Source organism: Cloeon dipterum, chromosome X (genome assembly GCF_949628265.1).
Source record: "Cloeon dipterum chromosome X, ieCloDipt1.1, whole genome shotgun sequence".
Taxonomy (NCBI): domain Eukaryota; kingdom Metazoa; phylum Arthropoda; class Insecta; order Ephemeroptera; family Baetidae; genus Cloeon; species Cloeon dipterum.
Window position 1 is genome coordinate 26,871,122 of NC_088790.1, and position 17,573 is coordinate 26,888,694.

The window sequence follows — 17,573 nt, forward strand, 5'->3', positions numbered from 1 at the left end:
GTCGGAGGAAGGCACATCTTCTCGCAATCAGTTGCCGCAGTCGAGCCGCAGCATCCCGGCATCTCGTCTCGACGATATACAGCTTTAGCTCTCAAGAGTCCGTCCCAAGGTAACGAAGCTTTTTTGAGAACCATCTTGACACGCACTGTGTTTGACATTCAACTGAGAGCACTCGCGCCGAGAGTGGTTGCATTGTGGCAGTGATTTGCTTAAAATTGAGAGCCAAATGTTTGCCGATCGGTGCCAAAAGCTCGTGCGCAGGCCTTATCCCGTTTCACAATGAGAAAAACCAGTTTAGCTGCTCACTCTCGCAGTTGGAATCAATGCAGACCCTTTCTTTTCCGTTTAAATTTCAATTGAATTGTGTGTCAGAAGAGAAAAGGTGCAGCAAATATTAAATTATGTCCCGCCGTAATTTTTACTGGATCAGCTTAGAATCGTGGAATGTCGACCAAATAGCCGTTCTGATTCGCGTATGCATATACAGTCGTCCTCAAAGAGTTTGAAAATATATTTAAAATGGCTGTGAAATCTAGAGGATCGATTTTTAATCGTTTTATGAGCACAATTATGCAATTTCAGGCTGTTTGAACAACATTTAACGCGCTGCTTAATTGGCTAAATTGACTGTACCGTTAATTTTACTGGAGAAAAATGTGGGATGGTTGAATCTGTTTCGCAAATCAAATAAGTTGACGTTTGTATTAAACAAATTATCTCATTTGGAAGCTAAAAAGTTTACGAAATCGCTTTATTCTGCGCAGCATTGACTAAAACTATGAAACCATGAAATTCAGGAGGAGTAAATAAAATAAATCATACGTGTCCTGTGACATGAATTTTTTGTCCCTGTTAATAAAATATGCCACAAATTAAAAATCAGAATATATTGAAATTTTAATGGTCTGATATTTTACTCTCCGTGAAATATATAGGGCTTTGGGTTGAAGCAGCTTCGAGGAAAAATCTAGCATTTTAATTCATAAAATCAGAATAAAGGATCTCATAACGAGTAAAGGTTTTTTGTACAGCCAGCCAATGAGGCCTGCGGGCCGAAAGAGCGCTGCAACAGGAATAAAAATTTAATTTACTTATCAAGATTTCACCCACTGTTGTCCGGTCCAAACCTTAAGCGCTCTCATGGGTTTACAAACAAATTTTAATGCGGTTTTTGGCAATAATTCATATTTTAATATAAATTTACATTTAAGGGTAGTTTCCTCTATTTCATTTTAATTGAATTTATTGAAAGCAGACGATTGTAAATTAAAATCATAGTTTTCCTTATTTTTTGTGCTTGAATTTCGGTCCAAACAAGAGTTTCCTTTAAGTGAACAGTATACTAAAAATAATAAAAGGTGACATTTCTTGTGAAAAAAAATATTTCTAAAAAATTTAAAACTGTTTGTTGGGTGAACTGTTCAAATTTTTACAAGACAAAAAATAAATAATGTCCAACGTGAATATAAGCTTAAAAATAAATAATATAGACAAGCTCTAGAGCTTATCTACGCACGGAAAATGATTAAAAACGATTTTATCAAAGCATCTGGAAAGGGCATTAATGCGACACAAATCCATTATCATCGCACTAGCTGTCATAAAAATATTAATCCGGACCAAGTCCAAAGAGCTGTGAATAAATTCTAATTGAGGCTCCACGAAAATTAATTAAAAGAGGCTTAAACTTTTTTTCCAAAACCTAATAAAATTACGAAACACCTCTTATTCTCTTGAGACTATTACTGACTTAGAATGGATGGAGCTATTAGTAGAAAAATTATAAACAATTAAAGGAGGAATGATACTGCAAGAGCCTGGAAAATGCTTGTTGCCAATGCATAAACTCATCCCTTGGGATTCAGTTAAAGCCTAAATTGACCTAAGAAGCACAGTAATTTTTTGAGAAAATTGGCTGGAAAGTTAGCGTGCTTTTCAAATGGTAATGGCTGTCTCCTTACTTGAAATCCGATTTTATTTCAAAACCAAGAGTTTCCCCAATAAATGGCATACACCGTTGGACAGATCTCGACGAGAGCAATCGGAATATGCCAAGAAAATATGTTAAAGCGCTGTACATTTTGGAGAAAATTGGTAAAATTTGAATTTTTATTGTAGGAAGGTCATTTTTTACTATTGCAAATTGTTGAACAAATTGTTTATCGGTCAATTGTTTAAGGCATCCAACAATTCAAATAATTTTCAATTGTTTTCCTGTATATCATTCCACTTTAATTTTGTCCTATTCTTTCCAGGAAAAAATGAGCCTAATAACAGCATCAATCGCTCTTCTTTTGGTCTCGTCCGCCGCCAGCGCTCAATACCGACCTTCGGAGGCGCCGCGGCCCATCTACGTGTCGCCGGCGACGTCCTCCGAGCACCCTGGCGCCCTGTACCTGGCGTCCCTGGTGAACCAGCTGAGCACCGAGCGCTACCGCATTCAGGGTCCGACGCCTGTGCCTGAAACCTACCCTTCCAGCACCTACTACGAAAACCCCGGACAGTCGCTGATGAGCCACTTGCAGACCTGGTACAACGAGGCCGCTGAGAGCTACCTGCAGCGTCCTCCGGAGGCCCCGTCCTCCAAGTATCCTACTCCTTCCGAAGGTGATTCCGGCCAGGGCGTCTACTACTGGCACGTGCCCGGCCAGGGCGACGACGAGTCCAGCACGGATATGAGCCAAAACGACATTGACGACATGGAGAACGTCAAGGGCAACGACGTCGCCGTCACCGCCAACCCGCTTTTCGCGGCCATGGCCGGTTTCATCGGGCTGTCCACCCTGTTCGCCGCCTCCGTCATCCTCTTCCCGAAATTCGGCGGCGGCAGGAGTTTGCAGGACCGGGTTTGTCAAAATTTTTTATACTAATTCCATTCCAAAGACTAATTCTTATATAAAAATATAAAGATGAAATGTTCAAATTTACAAAATTATAAGTGAATCGATACAGGGCAACAATTTTAAATTATTTGAACTGTTGGATGCAATAAGCAGTAGATAAACAATTTGTTCTGCAATTTGCAACAGTAAGAAAAGGACCGTGCTACTTTAAAAATTCAAATATTCCAAATTTTCTCCCCAATTTCCAGCGCTTGACCACATTTTCTTGGCAAATTTCGATTCCTCTCGTCGAGTTCTGTCTAACAGCGCATGAAACCTTTCAAGGAAACACTTTGTTGCGGAAAAATAGAATTTCAAGTAAGGAGACATTCCTAACCATTTTAAAGATGAATGATACTGCAAAAGCCTGGAAAATGCTTGTTTCCAATGCATAAAATCGTCCCTTAGGATTCAGTTAAAGCCTAAATTGACCTAAGAAGCACTGTAATTTTTTGAGAAAATTGCCTGGAAAGTTAGCGTGCTTTTCAAATGGTAATGGCTGTCTCCTTACTTGAAATCCGATTTAATTTCAAAACCAAGAGTTTCCCCAATAAGTGGCATACACCGTTGAACAGATCTCGACCAGAGGAATCGGAATATGCCAAGAAAATATGTTCAAGCACTCAAAATTTTGGAGAAAATTGGCAAAAGTTGAATTTTTATTGTTGGAAGGCCCATTTTTACTATTGCAAATTATTCATCGATCAATTTTTTATGGCATCCAACAATTCAAATAATTTTCAATTGTTGCCCTGTATCATTCCACAGTGCTACTAATTGTAAGATAAATTTTGGGCTTCAATTAAATCCTAAGTCATGCATTGACAATAAGGATTTTCCATTACCAATCCTGCTCTTTAAGAGAGAAAGTTATATTCTTCTCTAGTCCAAAAATTTGTCCAACTGTCCGGTGTGTTGGAAAGTGAAAACATGAAACGTACGTCCAATAGAAAAATATTATTTATCGTGGCTAAATAGGGTCAAAACAAGCTTTATAAGAGGAATAAAAAATCTGATTTTAATTTTAAGTGATTATACTCATATTACAATGAAAAAAGGAAGGCGTCTCTCCTGAAAAAAGGTTGCAATTTTAAACTATGATCAGGTGTGGAGGTCAAAATATTAATTAAAAAAAAAATACGTTTGCATTTCTTCAAAAGATCTGTAAAAATAGGCAAAAGTACAAAAAAATAAAACATAATCATCCTAAAATCTGGGGATTCTGGTGGAAAAAATGTCCTATATATATTTTACATTCCGACTATATTTTTAATTTATTTTATTTGTGAAAAATAAAAATCTCAAAATTAAATAAGACGAAAATTTTGAATTTTTCCGTTGACCAAACTGGAGCTTTATGACGTGGCAGTCAGCTCAGAATGTTTGAAAACATTATCTCAAATCAATAACGAGCTTGTGTAATTTTCCCAGCCAAAATCGAAAAATCCAAAATTTCAGGTACAAAATTGTTTTCCACAGGAAACATCATCACAATTGGCCGAAATCAGGCTTCAAAATTCAAAATTTCCCATTATGGTAAATCCCTTCCAGAATTTTTAACCTTCGGAGTGTGACTATAGTTTATACTTCACCAAATAAAATAATAAAAAATCCCCCAAAGAAGCTTCCACCAAAAACTTAAATATCAAATCCCAAGTAACTGATTAACAAATTAAAAAATGAAATTTTTGCATTTTTGTGGGCAAAAATTTCGTTGAACTAATTGAGTAAACCCATGTTTCAGGATCACGAGGACAGGGACTGGGGCAAGCAAATTGTGCGCTCCTTGCAGAAAATGCATCAGCAGCAACAACAGCAGCAGCAGAAGAAAGAAAACGTCAAGTCGTAAGGATACAAGCCGTCTTGTTTGACTGACTAGTGTTTATTTTTGTGTCGTAAACATTTTAGAGCTGCCAAACAGTGCTAGTAGCCGTTAAAATCGTTGTATTTAAAAGAAAGTGTGGACACAATCGGTGACAATTTTTTACGGGGGAGGTGGTGGTGGTGGTGCTTGACTCCAACACACACTGGACACAAATTTCTAAGCATCAAGTGTACAACAACTGTATTATTTATTTTTATATGCGCTAATTGTAATATATGCTCTGTACGATGGAATAAAATCATTTATTTATTTATTTATAGTCGGATCGGATTCATTAAAGAAAACGCTTTTTGTAGATCATATTGCACAACAGGAACGTGATAAAACTGCTTCAATCGTCAAAGTTTAAAACTAATCCACAACCTTCATTAAATAGATTTCAAGGTAGCATGATTATCTTAAGGATAATTTCGTAATTTGTAAATTTTTTAGGCCCACTGAAGGTTGAACAGATTTTACACAGGCTGTTCCGGATCACTTTGAGAAAAACGTTGGATTGCAAAATCCCCACAGATTGGAAAATGTGGTGCTTGCCATTATTGTTGGAACAATTTGCCCCAACTGAGATGAGAGAGGGAGATTAAATACAAAAATAAATGAAAGCAAAAAGTGATTTGGCAGGCAAAATGAAAAAAAAACACGGCGTATTAAAAATTTAACAATTTCTAGTTTAAATAATTCACCAGTTGCGTGCTCGAATCTACCAAAAGATGGCGTTACTGTATACTTTGGATTTAAGACTCAAATCTTCTAGAATTATTTATTTTTATGAGCTGGAAACAAAAATCAGTCCAGCCATTCGCCTCAGAAACGATTCTACGGCGATTTGCTTAACCGATTTTTGTTTCCAGCCCGTTAAAATAAAACCTATTTAAGCGAAGAATGCACATTCACAGGATTAAATATGAAATTCCTTAAAATCGAAAGTATACGGTGGCGCCATCTGTTGGGGCTTCGAACGCAACTGGAGAATTTAATTATAATTGTAAAATGGCCTGAAACAATGTCAAAAACTTGTTCACTACAATTGACCATTTGCATAAACCCTTAGTTATCAAAGCCGCCAACAGATGGCGCCACCACAGACTTTCTTAAAATTTTTGTTTTAAGCGGTTTTAAGGCATTTCCGCTGCGATTTCAGACTCAATCTAGCTATTTTGCTTTTTTTTAATTAATTTGCTTTTTTTAACGTGCTGAAAACCAAAATCGGTTCAGCCATTCGCCGTAGAAACGTTGGAAAAGATTTTTTTAATTCAAAAAATAGTTTTGTCACGATTCTACGGCGATTGGCTGAACCGATTTTGGTTTTCAGCACGTCAAAAAATAGCAAATTAATTGAAGAATGCACAGTAGCTAGATTGAGTCTGAAATCGCAGCGGAAGTGCCTTAAAATCGAAAGTCGACGGTGGCGCCATCTGTTGGCGGCTTCGAACACTTACGGTTTATGCAACTGGTGAATTCACATAATTTTGTTTACGTACTTGGACCTTCAGAGGTATTAATTTTTTTTCATCTAGTTGCTTGGGGCTTCTACGCAAAAAGGGTAATATTTTTTTCCACTCCACTCAATAACGCTTATTGAATTCATCCGAATAAATGAAGCATTTTCCTAAGAATTAACCCTGCAAAGCCAGCCAGCGCCCTGCCAGCAGCAGTTCAGACGCGCATTCACTGATCACTCGCAGATCGTCAATGTCCAACGAACCAGCTCGCGTGGCATCACGAATAAATAGCATGCAAAAGGAAACAGATTTAAAACAAGGGGAGAGAGCAGAGCCACGTCGCCTCGTCCTTGTAACAATCATCACATCATCAGCATAATGCAGGGGCAGTCAGGGTGCAGTCGTGGGTGCTCGAGGGCCACCATCCCCTGCTGCCTCAGGCCGTGCGTCACGCGTCGCATCGTGACGCGACCGTCCGAAGACGACACCTGTTCGTAGAACTCGTGCGCCAGGTCGCCGTCCGCATCGAAGAACTGCGACCTGCGAAACAAGAAGTGGATAATTAGTCAGAATTCGCAATAATCCGCATTTTTCAGGAAGCAAAAAATTTATTTTTGGATTTTTCTGTAATTTTACGCATTTTTCCGAAACAAATGCAATTGACCAGTTGCATAAACCCTTAGTTATTGAAGCCGCCAACAGATGGCGCAACCACACTTTTTTTAAAATTTTGTTTGAAGCGGTTTTAAGGCATTTCCGCTGCGATTTCAGACTCAATCTAGCAATTTTGCTTTTTTTAATTAATTTGCTAATATTTGACGTGCCGAAAGCCAAAATCGGCTCAACCATTCGCCGTAGAAACGTTGGAAAAGATTTTTTTATTTCAAAAAATAGTTTTTCACGATTCTACGGCGATTGGCTGAACCGATTTTGGTTTTCAGCACGTCAAAAATTAATAAACTAATTGAAGAATGCACAGTAGCTAGATTGAGTCTGAAATCGCAGCGGAAGTGCCTTAAAATCGAAAGTCTACGGTGGCGCCATCTGTTGGCGGCTTTGAACACTTAGGGTTTATGCAACTGGTCAATTGTATCGAAGATAAAAAAACTCTCGTGGATTTTTACAGAAGCCCTGAGACTAAAAAATTTTAAAATTTCACCGTAATTCCACAAAATTTCAGACTTTTTGGCGCAAAATGTGACCTTTTCGGAGTTTCATTCATAAAAAAAATGCGAAAAACCCAAAACTAGTGTTTTTTTCCAGCAGTTTTTTTTTGCGCGAAAATCCAGTGAGTCATTTTTGCTTATTGCAAAATTGGCAAACACTGCGTTTAGTACAAAACAAACACGAAGAAATTATTTTTAATTTGTTCAAATAATTAGGGCTGTGAATTTAGGACAGTTTAGTCCGACTAATTGCTTGCGCGCTTCGTGGTTTGGATGAATTTTAGGAAACGTTTGCGGTTGCCGTTTATACCAAATTAATAGCAAAATAAAAAATTGTATTAATTTAAAATATTTCTTATTCATTTTACTAGATATTAAATTTAAAATTGTACCGTAATTTCAATTTCTGAATGGAATGAACCGTTTTTGTGATATTTTTACTGCTAAATTAAAAATGTCTAAAAATTGGCTATAAAATCGATTTTTCACTGCTGAAAATCGATTTAATAACCAAAATAAACCATAAACAATTTAATGAATTGGAAAATCTCAGCTAGAATGCAAGCTTCTTGAACATTAGGGACCTGACTTCTGCAATAAAACCCAAATACTCGGTTTACCCCAGTCTTAATTTAAACCTTTTTCACTTTGATATATTTGAATGATTTAAAATCGCATGATTTGTGCTTATTTAATGGGATCGCAATTATTAGAAGCTCAGAAAAAGGCGTCCGGCAATTTTCAGTGCAAAATGCACGCCAAATATTCATGAATAAATAAAAATCACGATAAAATAGGTAAAATTACAGTGTTAGTCCGCAGAAAAAGACACGCACCCGTGAATCAAAGGCTTGTGTATTACCTAAACGCTAAAGAGAAATAAACAAATGACATGACAAAATTTCCATCAACTTCTGGAATAATTATTAATTCACAATGCGAACATTTCCATTGATTGATCAACCGAATTTAGCTAAAAATCGGGGCATTTTTCAGGCCGCAAAATGCGAAACATGACATTGTTCTAGCATATTTTCTCATTTACATTAATTAAAAGCGCAGTTAGTTCGCAATTATTGCTCACCCGAGTCTGTGGAGGACGAGCAGATTGCTAGGGGCCACGGGGGCTTTGTATGGGCGTGGAGCGGGCTCATGGTTGTCCTGCTCCTTGCTGTTCTTTGACCCGAGAAGTCCCATCAAGTAGACGCCTTACTCAATGTCCGTCCGGCTCATGTCCAATAATGGGACGAGTGGTGCGTCTGCTGGGCTTGTTTAATATACTGCGTCACAATGCACAAGGCTAGGAACAGAGAACGTCCTTTCAGCAGCAATGTTTTGATTTCAGACACTGCTGTGAAAGTTGGTGGGCGTGGCAGGCGAGTGTCAAGAAGTAGTGCTACCACTACAACGGCGGGAAATAAGTTCGTCAGGTTCTGTCTGATGTCTTGATTCCAAAAATTTGAAATTAAATATTCGAAATATTTCAAGACATGAGATGTAATTCAAATAGTGAAACGTAACTGTTTGTTTAAATAAAAAAATCGTTTATTTAGATATTATACTGTCTACAAATAAAATATCATATCGGAATTCTTAGCTTTCTTGCTCTCGTTAAGTTTTTTACTATTTAAAACTGGGCACGCTTGTAAATGATCAAGTTCCTATTAAATTTTAATCTCTAATTATTATGTAATTCTAATTTTAGCTAGAGAAAATACGGAAAAGTCGGAGCCTTCATAAATTTTTTCATGAGAATTAATACCTTGAATTTTTCAGATGAACAAATTGCCGTTTTAAATTTCAAATATGAAGGACTGACACTTTTCGATCAAGTCACACTTCTCGGAAGGATAGGTGCAATAACATTGATCCTTCTCATCAGACCCGTAAGTGCTAAGTGAGTGAGTGGATAGCGTGTTGTCCAAATATGTAACTAGCTCAACCATATAATTTATCTCTGAATAATTTATATTCAAAATACGAAACGAAGGATACAACTCATTTAAACAGTTCGTTGGAGCACTAGGAACTCTCATACTAAAAAAAATGGATATCATTGGCATTTGCTTTTTGATATTGAATATTCTTAAAGAATTTTCTTAATTCATAAGATTTCAAAACTGCAATAAATAACGATATTCTTCGAATAACAGACGAATATTTTTTTATTGAACGTGTTTTGAGAAGAAACAAATCGTGTTTTAATGTTATTTTGTTCAATAATCATTATCACTTTTGAGAGAGAAGGTTGCAATATTGCAAATTGCACCCCAGACACCTAATTTGTGCTTGCTTCATAATGAACATACTTAAGTATCCCTTAAATCTAGCCAAAGTCTGTAAAGTAGGAAACAAAAAAAAATAATCTCAACCTCTTGGATCCGGACGGGTGATGTGTGAGATGTTGTTGGGTAAAGTCATCATGATCAGTTCTCGTCTAGAAGCAATCCAAAGTCAGTTTTACTCTCGGCTAGATAAAAATAATATCTTACATGAGAACCGCAGGAACGTTTTTGCAGTCAATATTGTGCTTCAAAATCGTAGCAAAGCAGAGTGTTTTCAAAGTAGGCGCTGAAACAGACAGAGATCTCATTATAATAATGGAGACAGCTTAGTGTTCGCGCAAAATGCCGGCTTTTCCTGGATAATTCCATGTGAGCGGTTTAAACCGGTTTTAACAGGAAAATTCCTTTATGCCTGCAAAAAGGCTTTAGGTGTGGATTTAGCGGATTTCAGTTGTGTTTATCATCAAAACTTTAACCAAACACTCGTTATATTTCGATCTAGAATCTGAATTTGGATTTTTGATGAAAATTAAATTCGGTAAATTTCAAAATTTTTCAGAAAAAGTTAAAAAAAACTGGCTAAAATTTCGAACACTGGGCAGCTGTGTTATGGAATTTATTCTCTTCTCAACGCATTTTCAAATACAGCCTTTGCAACATTTACACTCTCAAGGTTGAGTACTTACCAAAATCCAAAACGAAGAGGTCATTGTGATCCTGCAGTGGCACTGAATAGTGGGCTAAAACCTCTTCATCAGTGGAATCTTCATCAGGTAAAGGACTGCAAAAAACAGTTAAGAAGGTGTGAGAAATGTTGCAATGAAACACAGGGCTGGGCATGGGAATGACTTTGCCATTGATTATTGGCTCTGTTGCAAAATTCTATAAAAGCTTGTTTTGAATAATAAATTTTATGTGAACAAAAGTTAATAAATACCAGGGTTTGCAAACAACCACATTTTTTTTAAATTCAGAGGTGAAACCCATTTTTTTAATTTTTACTTGTTCTTGCAGGCAATGTTTGCACCTCGGTTTTCAATAATTTTCTATTAATTAGCTCATGACCTTGACTTGAAAATATATGTCAGAGAGAAATTATTCAAGAAATTGAGGCAACACTCGATTCTGTCCACAGTCACGTGATCAGCGTGACGTCAGCTTCAATTTGAGGCCCATGATGTAAGAAAGTGAGTTCGTACAATTTTACCACTGGCGAAAAAGTCCATCAGACTTTTGCTACAAAGTGGCAAGTGGGAGATTGGACTTTTCCCTCGGAACGAACGAAATACATACCAACTCCCATATTTAACCGTTTAACATAGTTTTAAATGGTAAAACTGGTCAATTTAGAGTGCAAAAAAAAACACACAAATACTGTTAAAAAAGCCACTGCACTGCAAGGTTGTGAAATTCCCATCCCATCCCTGAGAAAGTAGTACCTCGTGCCGCCGAACAAGAAGACTCGGTCGCCAAGCAAACAGCAAGACTGTCTCCTGCGCGGACACGGCGGCCTCTGCCCTTTGGGGTCCAGCAGCTGCCAGGTGAGGCTCACGGGATCGTAGCTCCAGAGATCATTGAAGTGTTGGTTGAAGTTGCCATTGTAGCCGCCAAACATGTGCAGTTTTTCTTTGTAAACGACTGTTGAGAAATTAATTACTCAAATTATTCCTACGTCGCAAGATTTTTAACTCTTTTTTCTTACACATTGAGTGGCTTCGTCTGCCGATCGGAGGTGTGTTTTTCGGCACTGAGCTGTGCCATTTTTCCGTTCTTGTGTCCAAATATATGATTTGGTTGCAGTAAATTTCTGTTTGGCTGTGGTACTGTCCACTGGCGTCGCCTCGCCCGCCGAATATGTACATGTTGGGGCCGATGGCTGCTGCAGTGTGGAAGTCTCGATACGAAGGAGGATTGCCCTGAGAACATAATATGAAAATGGCTTTTTTACTGTTGAATCTGGCAACAAAAATGGGTTTGAATTTAATTGGAAATTATGGATGTGCTTCAATGAAAGCGTAAAATTTGCAGATCGTACACAGACGTTTTATACTTTAATTTCAATGTTGTTTTAGTTATTTTTTAGGTGAGTTAATAAATATCATTGATTTTAAAATTCCTGACATAACTCTCAAAAAATGTTATGATTATGAAAAGGCTGGTTGAAATTTTCGAAATTTTAGAGGATTATCTTTTCTCAACCATAACATACTTAATAAGGAAATGATAAATTAGATGGTTTCTATTAAGGATTAAATTCTCATGACAAAATAAATAATGTTGGTTGTTTCAAAGCAACATATTTTAAATTTTAAGCACCATATGAAGCAATGCAAATATGGTGGAGAAAAATATTTAGTCCAAATTAACATACTCGTGGACAAATTAGGCTGTAAACCCCATTTTACTTCAAAGGAAAAGGATTGAAATTGAAAATTAATGTGTAGTGGTTGCGGAGCCGAGCTCCCACTCCTTTTTCATTTTTAGTCTAGGGTATTGTTATTCATGAGATTGTTAGAAATTCGTTAATGCAACAGAGAGAGATTTTGAATTTAAATTAGTTTTTGCCGGACACTTAAGCCAACAAGTCGCATCTTAATTGTTCCGAGCATTTAATTGAGAAGGACCCGGCTCAATCGGGTAAATTCTTTTCTAATTTAAATTGTTCTTCAAGTCGATTCTCTTAAATTGTTAATCCTAAAGTCAAAAATCATTTCTGTTTAAAGGTCCTTGTAAACTGTCAGACTAAGTCGCCAAGTGACTGACGTTTATAAAGAGAAGAATTTGTTGAAAAATCCCGCAAGGTTTAATTTCCACCTCCTAACCCCAAAAATGCAAGGAAAGATGAATTAAATTCCCTACTGCATTTTGATATCGCTGGAATTTTTCTTTCCTCTTTCCCCTTTAGCCCATTTCTGCGTCAACAACATTTAATTTATTTCTAACAAGATCTTTCCATAGTTTTTAAGACTAAAAAATGAATAAAAATATGGAAACAGAAACACTATTTGGTTTAAAAAAAATGCAAGAGAAGCAACAAAAACGCATATCATGCATTCCCCGCATTCCCTAGAATGTGTTTTTTCCCCAAAAAATATAAAAATTATTTTTAAAAGCCTTACAGTCGTTCTAACAAATCTCCAGCACATTTTCCTCAGGTCCAGGCAGTAGACATCCTGCGTGAACTTGTCATATTCCTCCTCGAACCCTCCGTAAATGTACATGCAGTCGTCCAAAATGCAGGCAGAGTGGCCGTCCCGAGCGTCCGGAACCTGTCCGGTCACAGGCGGCGTCGACCATTGACGAGTAGCTGCAAAACGTACAAATTTCAGACCTAAACCTCAACCTGCAGCTTTGCTCTCATACCAGGGTTGAAGCAGAAAAGGGTATTGCAGGCCCTGAGGTCGTTCCTGCCGCCCCAGAGGTACACTTTGCCCTCGAAGGAGACCACCGTGTGTCCGTACCGCTGGAACGGCGCCATTGCCGTGTTCTGTATGGGCACCGCGGTCCATCGGTAGGTGTTCGTGTTCAGGGCGTGCACGTCGATGGGTCGCATCAATCGGTAGTTCTCCCCCGTGCAGTAGCCGCCGAAGGAGAAGATCATGTAGCCGATGGGCACGGCGGCGTGGTTCACCCGCCTCGGCCCACCCTCCAGATACACTGTCCACAGCATCATCGATCACTAGATGTATTAATTGCTCCTGTTGAGAGAGAGAAAGGACGTGTCTTTTAGTAACTGTTTCTCAAGCAAGAAATTATACATATAGGGCGATGCAGGTACCTGACTATTAGAAACCTAGCTTCTCGAATGTAGATAGAAGGGTCTAAAATTTGAGCTATCCGGCTGATTCCTTTTTGCTTCTCTTGACAACCATTTATTTGGCAGTTTGTTCCCAGAGAGCACGATTAGGAAGAGAAGGTCGTTCGGTCGAATGAGAAGAGAGAAGAACTAACAGCAGATAGCTGGCTGCAGATGCTTCAAGCACCTGCCCAACGATTGCCAACTGAATAAGGCAAAAATCTACTAAAAATTGGAAAGTGCGTTTTATTTTATTCCATTTAACTCACTTTTTAGACCAATAAATTTTAATATTTTTGAAAATTCAGGTTTTTTAGTATGAAAATTTTGAAATATTCTCGAATATATAAATTTATTTGAAGGTGCAAGACCAAAAGAATGTGAACGAAAACACGGGCATAATCCAATTGTAAGCAGTGGAGTTCATTGAGTGCGTTTGCGCTTGCTCAATTTCTCGTAAAATAAAAAAAAAATGAAAAAGCACCAGAAATATTTTCAATAATAGAGCTAGACTAACTTAAAAAAATTATTTAAGCATACAAACGGTCAAAAGAAACGAATAAAACTATTTTTAACTCAAATAGAGCCGGGCCTTTTCATTTTAAATAAAATATTATAATTAAAACGCGGTTCTTTTAACACAGAAAAACATTTTATACATTTTTTTGCTCTGGCTAACTGGCCCATTAATCTATTATTTGTGGTTCAACCAACAATAATTGATCTCATTGCAAATAATGAAAATCAAATCACCAAAAGTAAGCTCAGATTTTGTCCGTGAATATTTAGAAAAACATTAAACGGTTTATAAATTTGTTTATGATATTTTTCATTAAATTTCTATTCCTCTCGTCGTGATCGATCCAACAGTGTGCCAAATTTGAGGTTAATTTCTCTTCTTAACGAAATAAATCACGACATTCTTAGAAAGACACGAGATGATTGATTAGCTTGAAAACTTTTGGAGCTGATTTTATCGAAAATTGGAACGGCAAATAACCTTGAATACTTTTGTAGCTTTCATCTTCCCAAATTTAAAACAAAATACATATTTCAGGAAAAATATTATAGGATTATTTTGAAACACATTGGTGTTATTTTCAAGAAGACGCATCTTATTCGAAAAAAATCCACGATTTTCGGCTCTTGTCGTGTCTTTTTATTTTAATAACAAAGTTTCAGCACCATCAGGTCTTCGCTATTTTTTAAAATGTTTCTGTTTTTTATTTTTCAAATTAGTGAAGACCTGATGATGGTTCCAAATCGTAAACTAAAGACTAAACCTGGAGTTCTTAATTTAAAGATAATTTTAGGAATGATATATTTCCGATTTTTCAGTTCAAACCAACTAAAATATTATTTTACATTAAATGAGTGTGAATATAAATCTAGAGAAACTGTTAAGTGCTCAACGCCTAGAAATTCGCAATAGGCAACCTATTTGGTAGCAATGATCCGCTTGTCCAAAGCGTCACACGCCTTTTTCAATCCGCGTGCCACCCGCAAATGAAACTCTCATTCATTTTAGTACTTCCTTTCCTTAGAAATCAAAGCCGGACGCTTCTCACAAGCGAGAGAAATAATTTTCCAAGGACATCGAGCTTTTCAATTCATGCACACACTCCTTCTCTTGCTGGGCATTGTGGGAAAATTCATTACGTGAATAAAAATTTCCAACGACATAAATGCAGATTTTCAATTGATTTTCTTAAACGATGCGGGCGAAATTATTCGCATCATAATTATGAGAATTTGTTGCAAAGATACTTTAATTTTTGCTGTGAAACTATAAGGAAACAAAAACCTGTAGACTGAAAAGCTTACGGAAAAGTTTTGATCGGGAATGATATCTGATTGCGGCACGCAAAAAGGCTCACAACATTCGGAATTTATTAACGTTACCTACGCACGCTTGGTGCAAAAATGGTGAGTACCCGTTTCGAGGTCCTCATTTGCATACTTTTTTACTAAACTACATCTATTAATTTTACTGCGTTATAATATTTAACGAAATGTAAGGGTTGAAGAATCAATCCCTCGTCAGTGTCTTAGTCATTTTCTTTAAATTTCACACATGTTTTTATTTTAACTCGTAAAGACAAATTGTGAGAATAAATGACATTCATAGAATTTTCAAACTCAGCAGAGAAAGCTGTATTTTAACATTGCTTGCCATTTTCCAACCGACTCCTCAACAAAATTTATCAGCTGTTATCAGACAGAAAAAATATTTTCTACACTTTAGGAAATAGCAATGAACCACACGCTAAAGGAAAGTGAAAAATGTTTAATATTTGGCATTTGCAGGCGTGAAAAAACTCTCTTTGCCAAAAATTGACGTAACCTACTGTCGTTCCAAGAAATATTATTTGATCTAGACCACTGCCCTACTCCATTAAAAAAGCATCGAATTAAATCTAATTAATATGTGGAAGTAAATAAACGCACCTCGGAATTTAAAGCGCGCACTGCATTACCAATTCAATCACGTCTACTTTGGCAAACTAATTTTAGAGGCCATTGGGTCAAGTTTTTCTTATCTGTCAACGCGCTGCACGCTCAACCACTGCCTGAGCGAGCGGCGCCGCACCGCGCACCGTGCTAGTTGCCATACCTATCCGCGCGCGCACCATATTTATTCCTGTTTCTATGTATATATACAATTTAGTATGCAAATTTTACATCTTTTCCGCGAAGCAAAGGGAAATTTAATAATCAGTTGAGCACAAAATCGATAAAACAGTGTATTGAAATTTTAGTTGGCATATTTTACTCATATTGATTGCTTTTTGGTTAGGGAAAATATCAGATTAAGGAGAAAAATAGCCTAAATTACAACTACATATTTTTGCTAAGTCAATACTTAGCTTTTTTTAAGAGAGAGAAAAATCATTAACTTGCGAGCGAACATAACCCATTCATAAAAATGCGCGCGTCCAAAATTTTTCGTTTGAATTATCAGAGGGTTTTAAAACTACTTGATTTTCGATGCTAAATACACACAATTAGTAAAAACTATTTTTCGAGCTCTCGTAATGTGCGCCGCGAGAGTTAGAAAATTTTGGGTGTGGCCGTAATTCTGCGAAGTCCACAAATAAACACGTTAAAAATTATAAATAAATGTTCCGACGAAATAATATACCTCTAGCTCTTCAAAAGCTTTTAAGCACTACCAACCTCTGGCACTTGGAATAATTTGTCAACCACGCCAAACGCTGAGACAAAATTTGGCGTGGTCAGTTCTGCAACCAGTCAGCCACCACCTACAAATTTCGCGGCCGAGACCTCTAAAAATTACAGCATAGCATAACCTACATAATTTAACAGAAAATAAAAATGCACAGAGGAAATTGTGGGTGGTCTCGTTTGATTGCGTTAGTTTTTAGTTTAGATTCTAAATTTGTGTTTCTTTGCGGATCAGCAAGGCAACTTTACCCCGCATACATCCTCATCCAAAAGAATTTAAGTAGAAAAAAACGTGTGTTGGTTCAGTATTTTGAGAAAAATCCTTGGCCGACAATTTGTAAGATTAAAGCTGGCTCAGGCTGTTTTAAGGGAAAACAGAACAAAATTCATTCGGTGCAATTCAAATTATGAAAAATAGAAAGCCACCGACTCGGACGAATTTTATTGAAATGTAGAATAAATCACAAATTGTAGACTAAAGTAGAAATCGCTATAAAATATGTAAATATTTTTTACTGAACTTTGCAAAAATATTTTCTTAGTAGGAATGAAGAATCGCATTTGTCTCTCTATAAGTCTTGAGGAAAAATAAAGTTGTTTTAATTTGTTTAAATCAGCGGGAGCCAGATTCGTGCGACGCGCAGATATGGCGTCCGGTGGAGTATGGCGCGAAAAAACGGTCACGTGAAATTGCGCGAAAAGAACCAAGTTTTCGTCAGATATTGTGACGTATAATTTTGCATTACTTGTATTAATTGTGTCTATTGGATCGTAAAAACAAACTCGTGACACTCGTACGGCAATCCAAAGAGAGCTTTTTGTTTCCCACATTCAGACGCCATCTTGGATCTGCGCAGTGCGAACCAATTTTATCGCATTTCTGGCCTCCGCTGGTTTTAATTTAATTTTTTTCTGGAGTAATTCCTTAAAA

General features: G+C 37.1%; 3 protein-coding genes across 3 annotated transcripts; 1 reads left to right on the forward strand and 2 right to left on the reverse strand.

Annotated features, from left to right (window-relative positions):
• Window positions 1-12: 12 nt before the first annotated feature.
• Window positions 13-5,026, forward strand: LOC135945522 (uncharacterized). Its single transcript, XM_065493269.1, has 3 exons — window positions 13-109; window positions 2,256-2,846; window positions 4,627-5,026. The coding sequence occupies exons 2-3, from the start codon at window positions 2,262-2,264 to the stop codon at window positions 4,729-4,731; spliced, it is 690 nt and encodes a 229-aa protein (XP_065349341.1). The 5' UTR covers window positions 13-109; window positions 2,256-2,261; the 3' UTR covers window positions 4,732-5,026.
• A 1,065-nt stretch (window positions 5,027-6,091) lies between these two features.
• LOC135945523 (tumor suppressor candidate 2-like) lies at window positions 6,092-8,710 on the reverse strand. Its single transcript, XM_065493270.1, has 2 exons — window positions 8,460-8,710; window positions 6,092-6,749 (listed from the first exon to the last, which is right to left on the reverse strand). Exons 1-2 carry the CDS (start codon window positions 8,570-8,572, stop codon window positions 6,572-6,574), a joined length of 291 nt encoding a protein of 96 aa, XP_065349342.1. The 5' UTR covers window positions 8,573-8,710; the 3' UTR covers window positions 6,092-6,571.
• An 812-nt stretch (window positions 8,711-9,522) lies between these two features.
• On the reverse strand, window positions 9,523-13,603 carry LOC135945520 (kelch domain-containing protein 3). The gene is made up of 8 exons (XM_065493267.1): window positions 13,439-13,603; window positions 13,024-13,358; window positions 12,780-12,967; window positions 11,363-11,576; window positions 11,100-11,298; window positions 10,347-10,441; window positions 9,868-9,946; window positions 9,523-9,812 (listed from the first exon to the last, which is right to left on the reverse strand). Exons 2-8 carry the CDS (start codon window positions 13,331-13,333, stop codon window positions 9,743-9,745), a joined length of 1,155 nt encoding a protein of 384 aa, XP_065349339.1. The 5' UTR covers window positions 13,334-13,358; window positions 13,439-13,603; the 3' UTR covers window positions 9,523-9,742.
• Between the last annotated feature and the right edge of the window lie 3,970 nt (window positions 13,604-17,573).

What these genes read in the sequence shown, in the direction of transcription:
- LOC135945522 (XM_065493269.1), top strand. Translation starts at nt 2,262, where the DNA reads ATGAGCCTAATAACAGCATCAATCGCTCTTCTTTTGGTCTCGTCCGCC. An exon ending in GCAGGAGTTTGCAGGACCGG is followed by an intron (nt 2,847 to 4,626) that starts GTTTGTCAAAAT and finishes CCCATGTTTCAG; the next exon opens with GATCACGAGGACAGGGACTG.
- LOC135945523 (XM_065493270.1), bottom strand. Translation starts at nt 8,572, where the DNA reads ATGGGACTTCTCGGGTCAAAGAACAGCAAGGAGCAGGACAACCATGAG. An exon ending in CTCGTCCTCCACAGACTCGG is followed by an intron (nt 6,750 to 8,459) that starts GTGAGCAATAAT and finishes CTTGTTTCGCAG; the next exon opens with GTCGCAGTTCTTCGATGCGG.
- LOC135945520 (XM_065493267.1), bottom strand. Translation starts at nt 13,333, where the DNA reads ATGATGCTGTGGACAGTGTATCTGGAGGGTGGGCCGAGGCGGGTGAAC. An exon ending in CCTTTTCTGCTTCAACCCTG is followed by an intron (nt 12,968 to 13,023) that starts GTATGAGAGCAA and finishes TACGTTTTGCAG; the next exon opens with CTACTCGTCAATGGTCGACG. An exon ending in CAGACGAAGCCACTCAATGT is followed by an intron (nt 11,299 to 11,362) that starts GTAAGAAAAAAG and finishes ATTTCTCAACAG; the next exon opens with TCGTTTACAAAGAAAAACTG.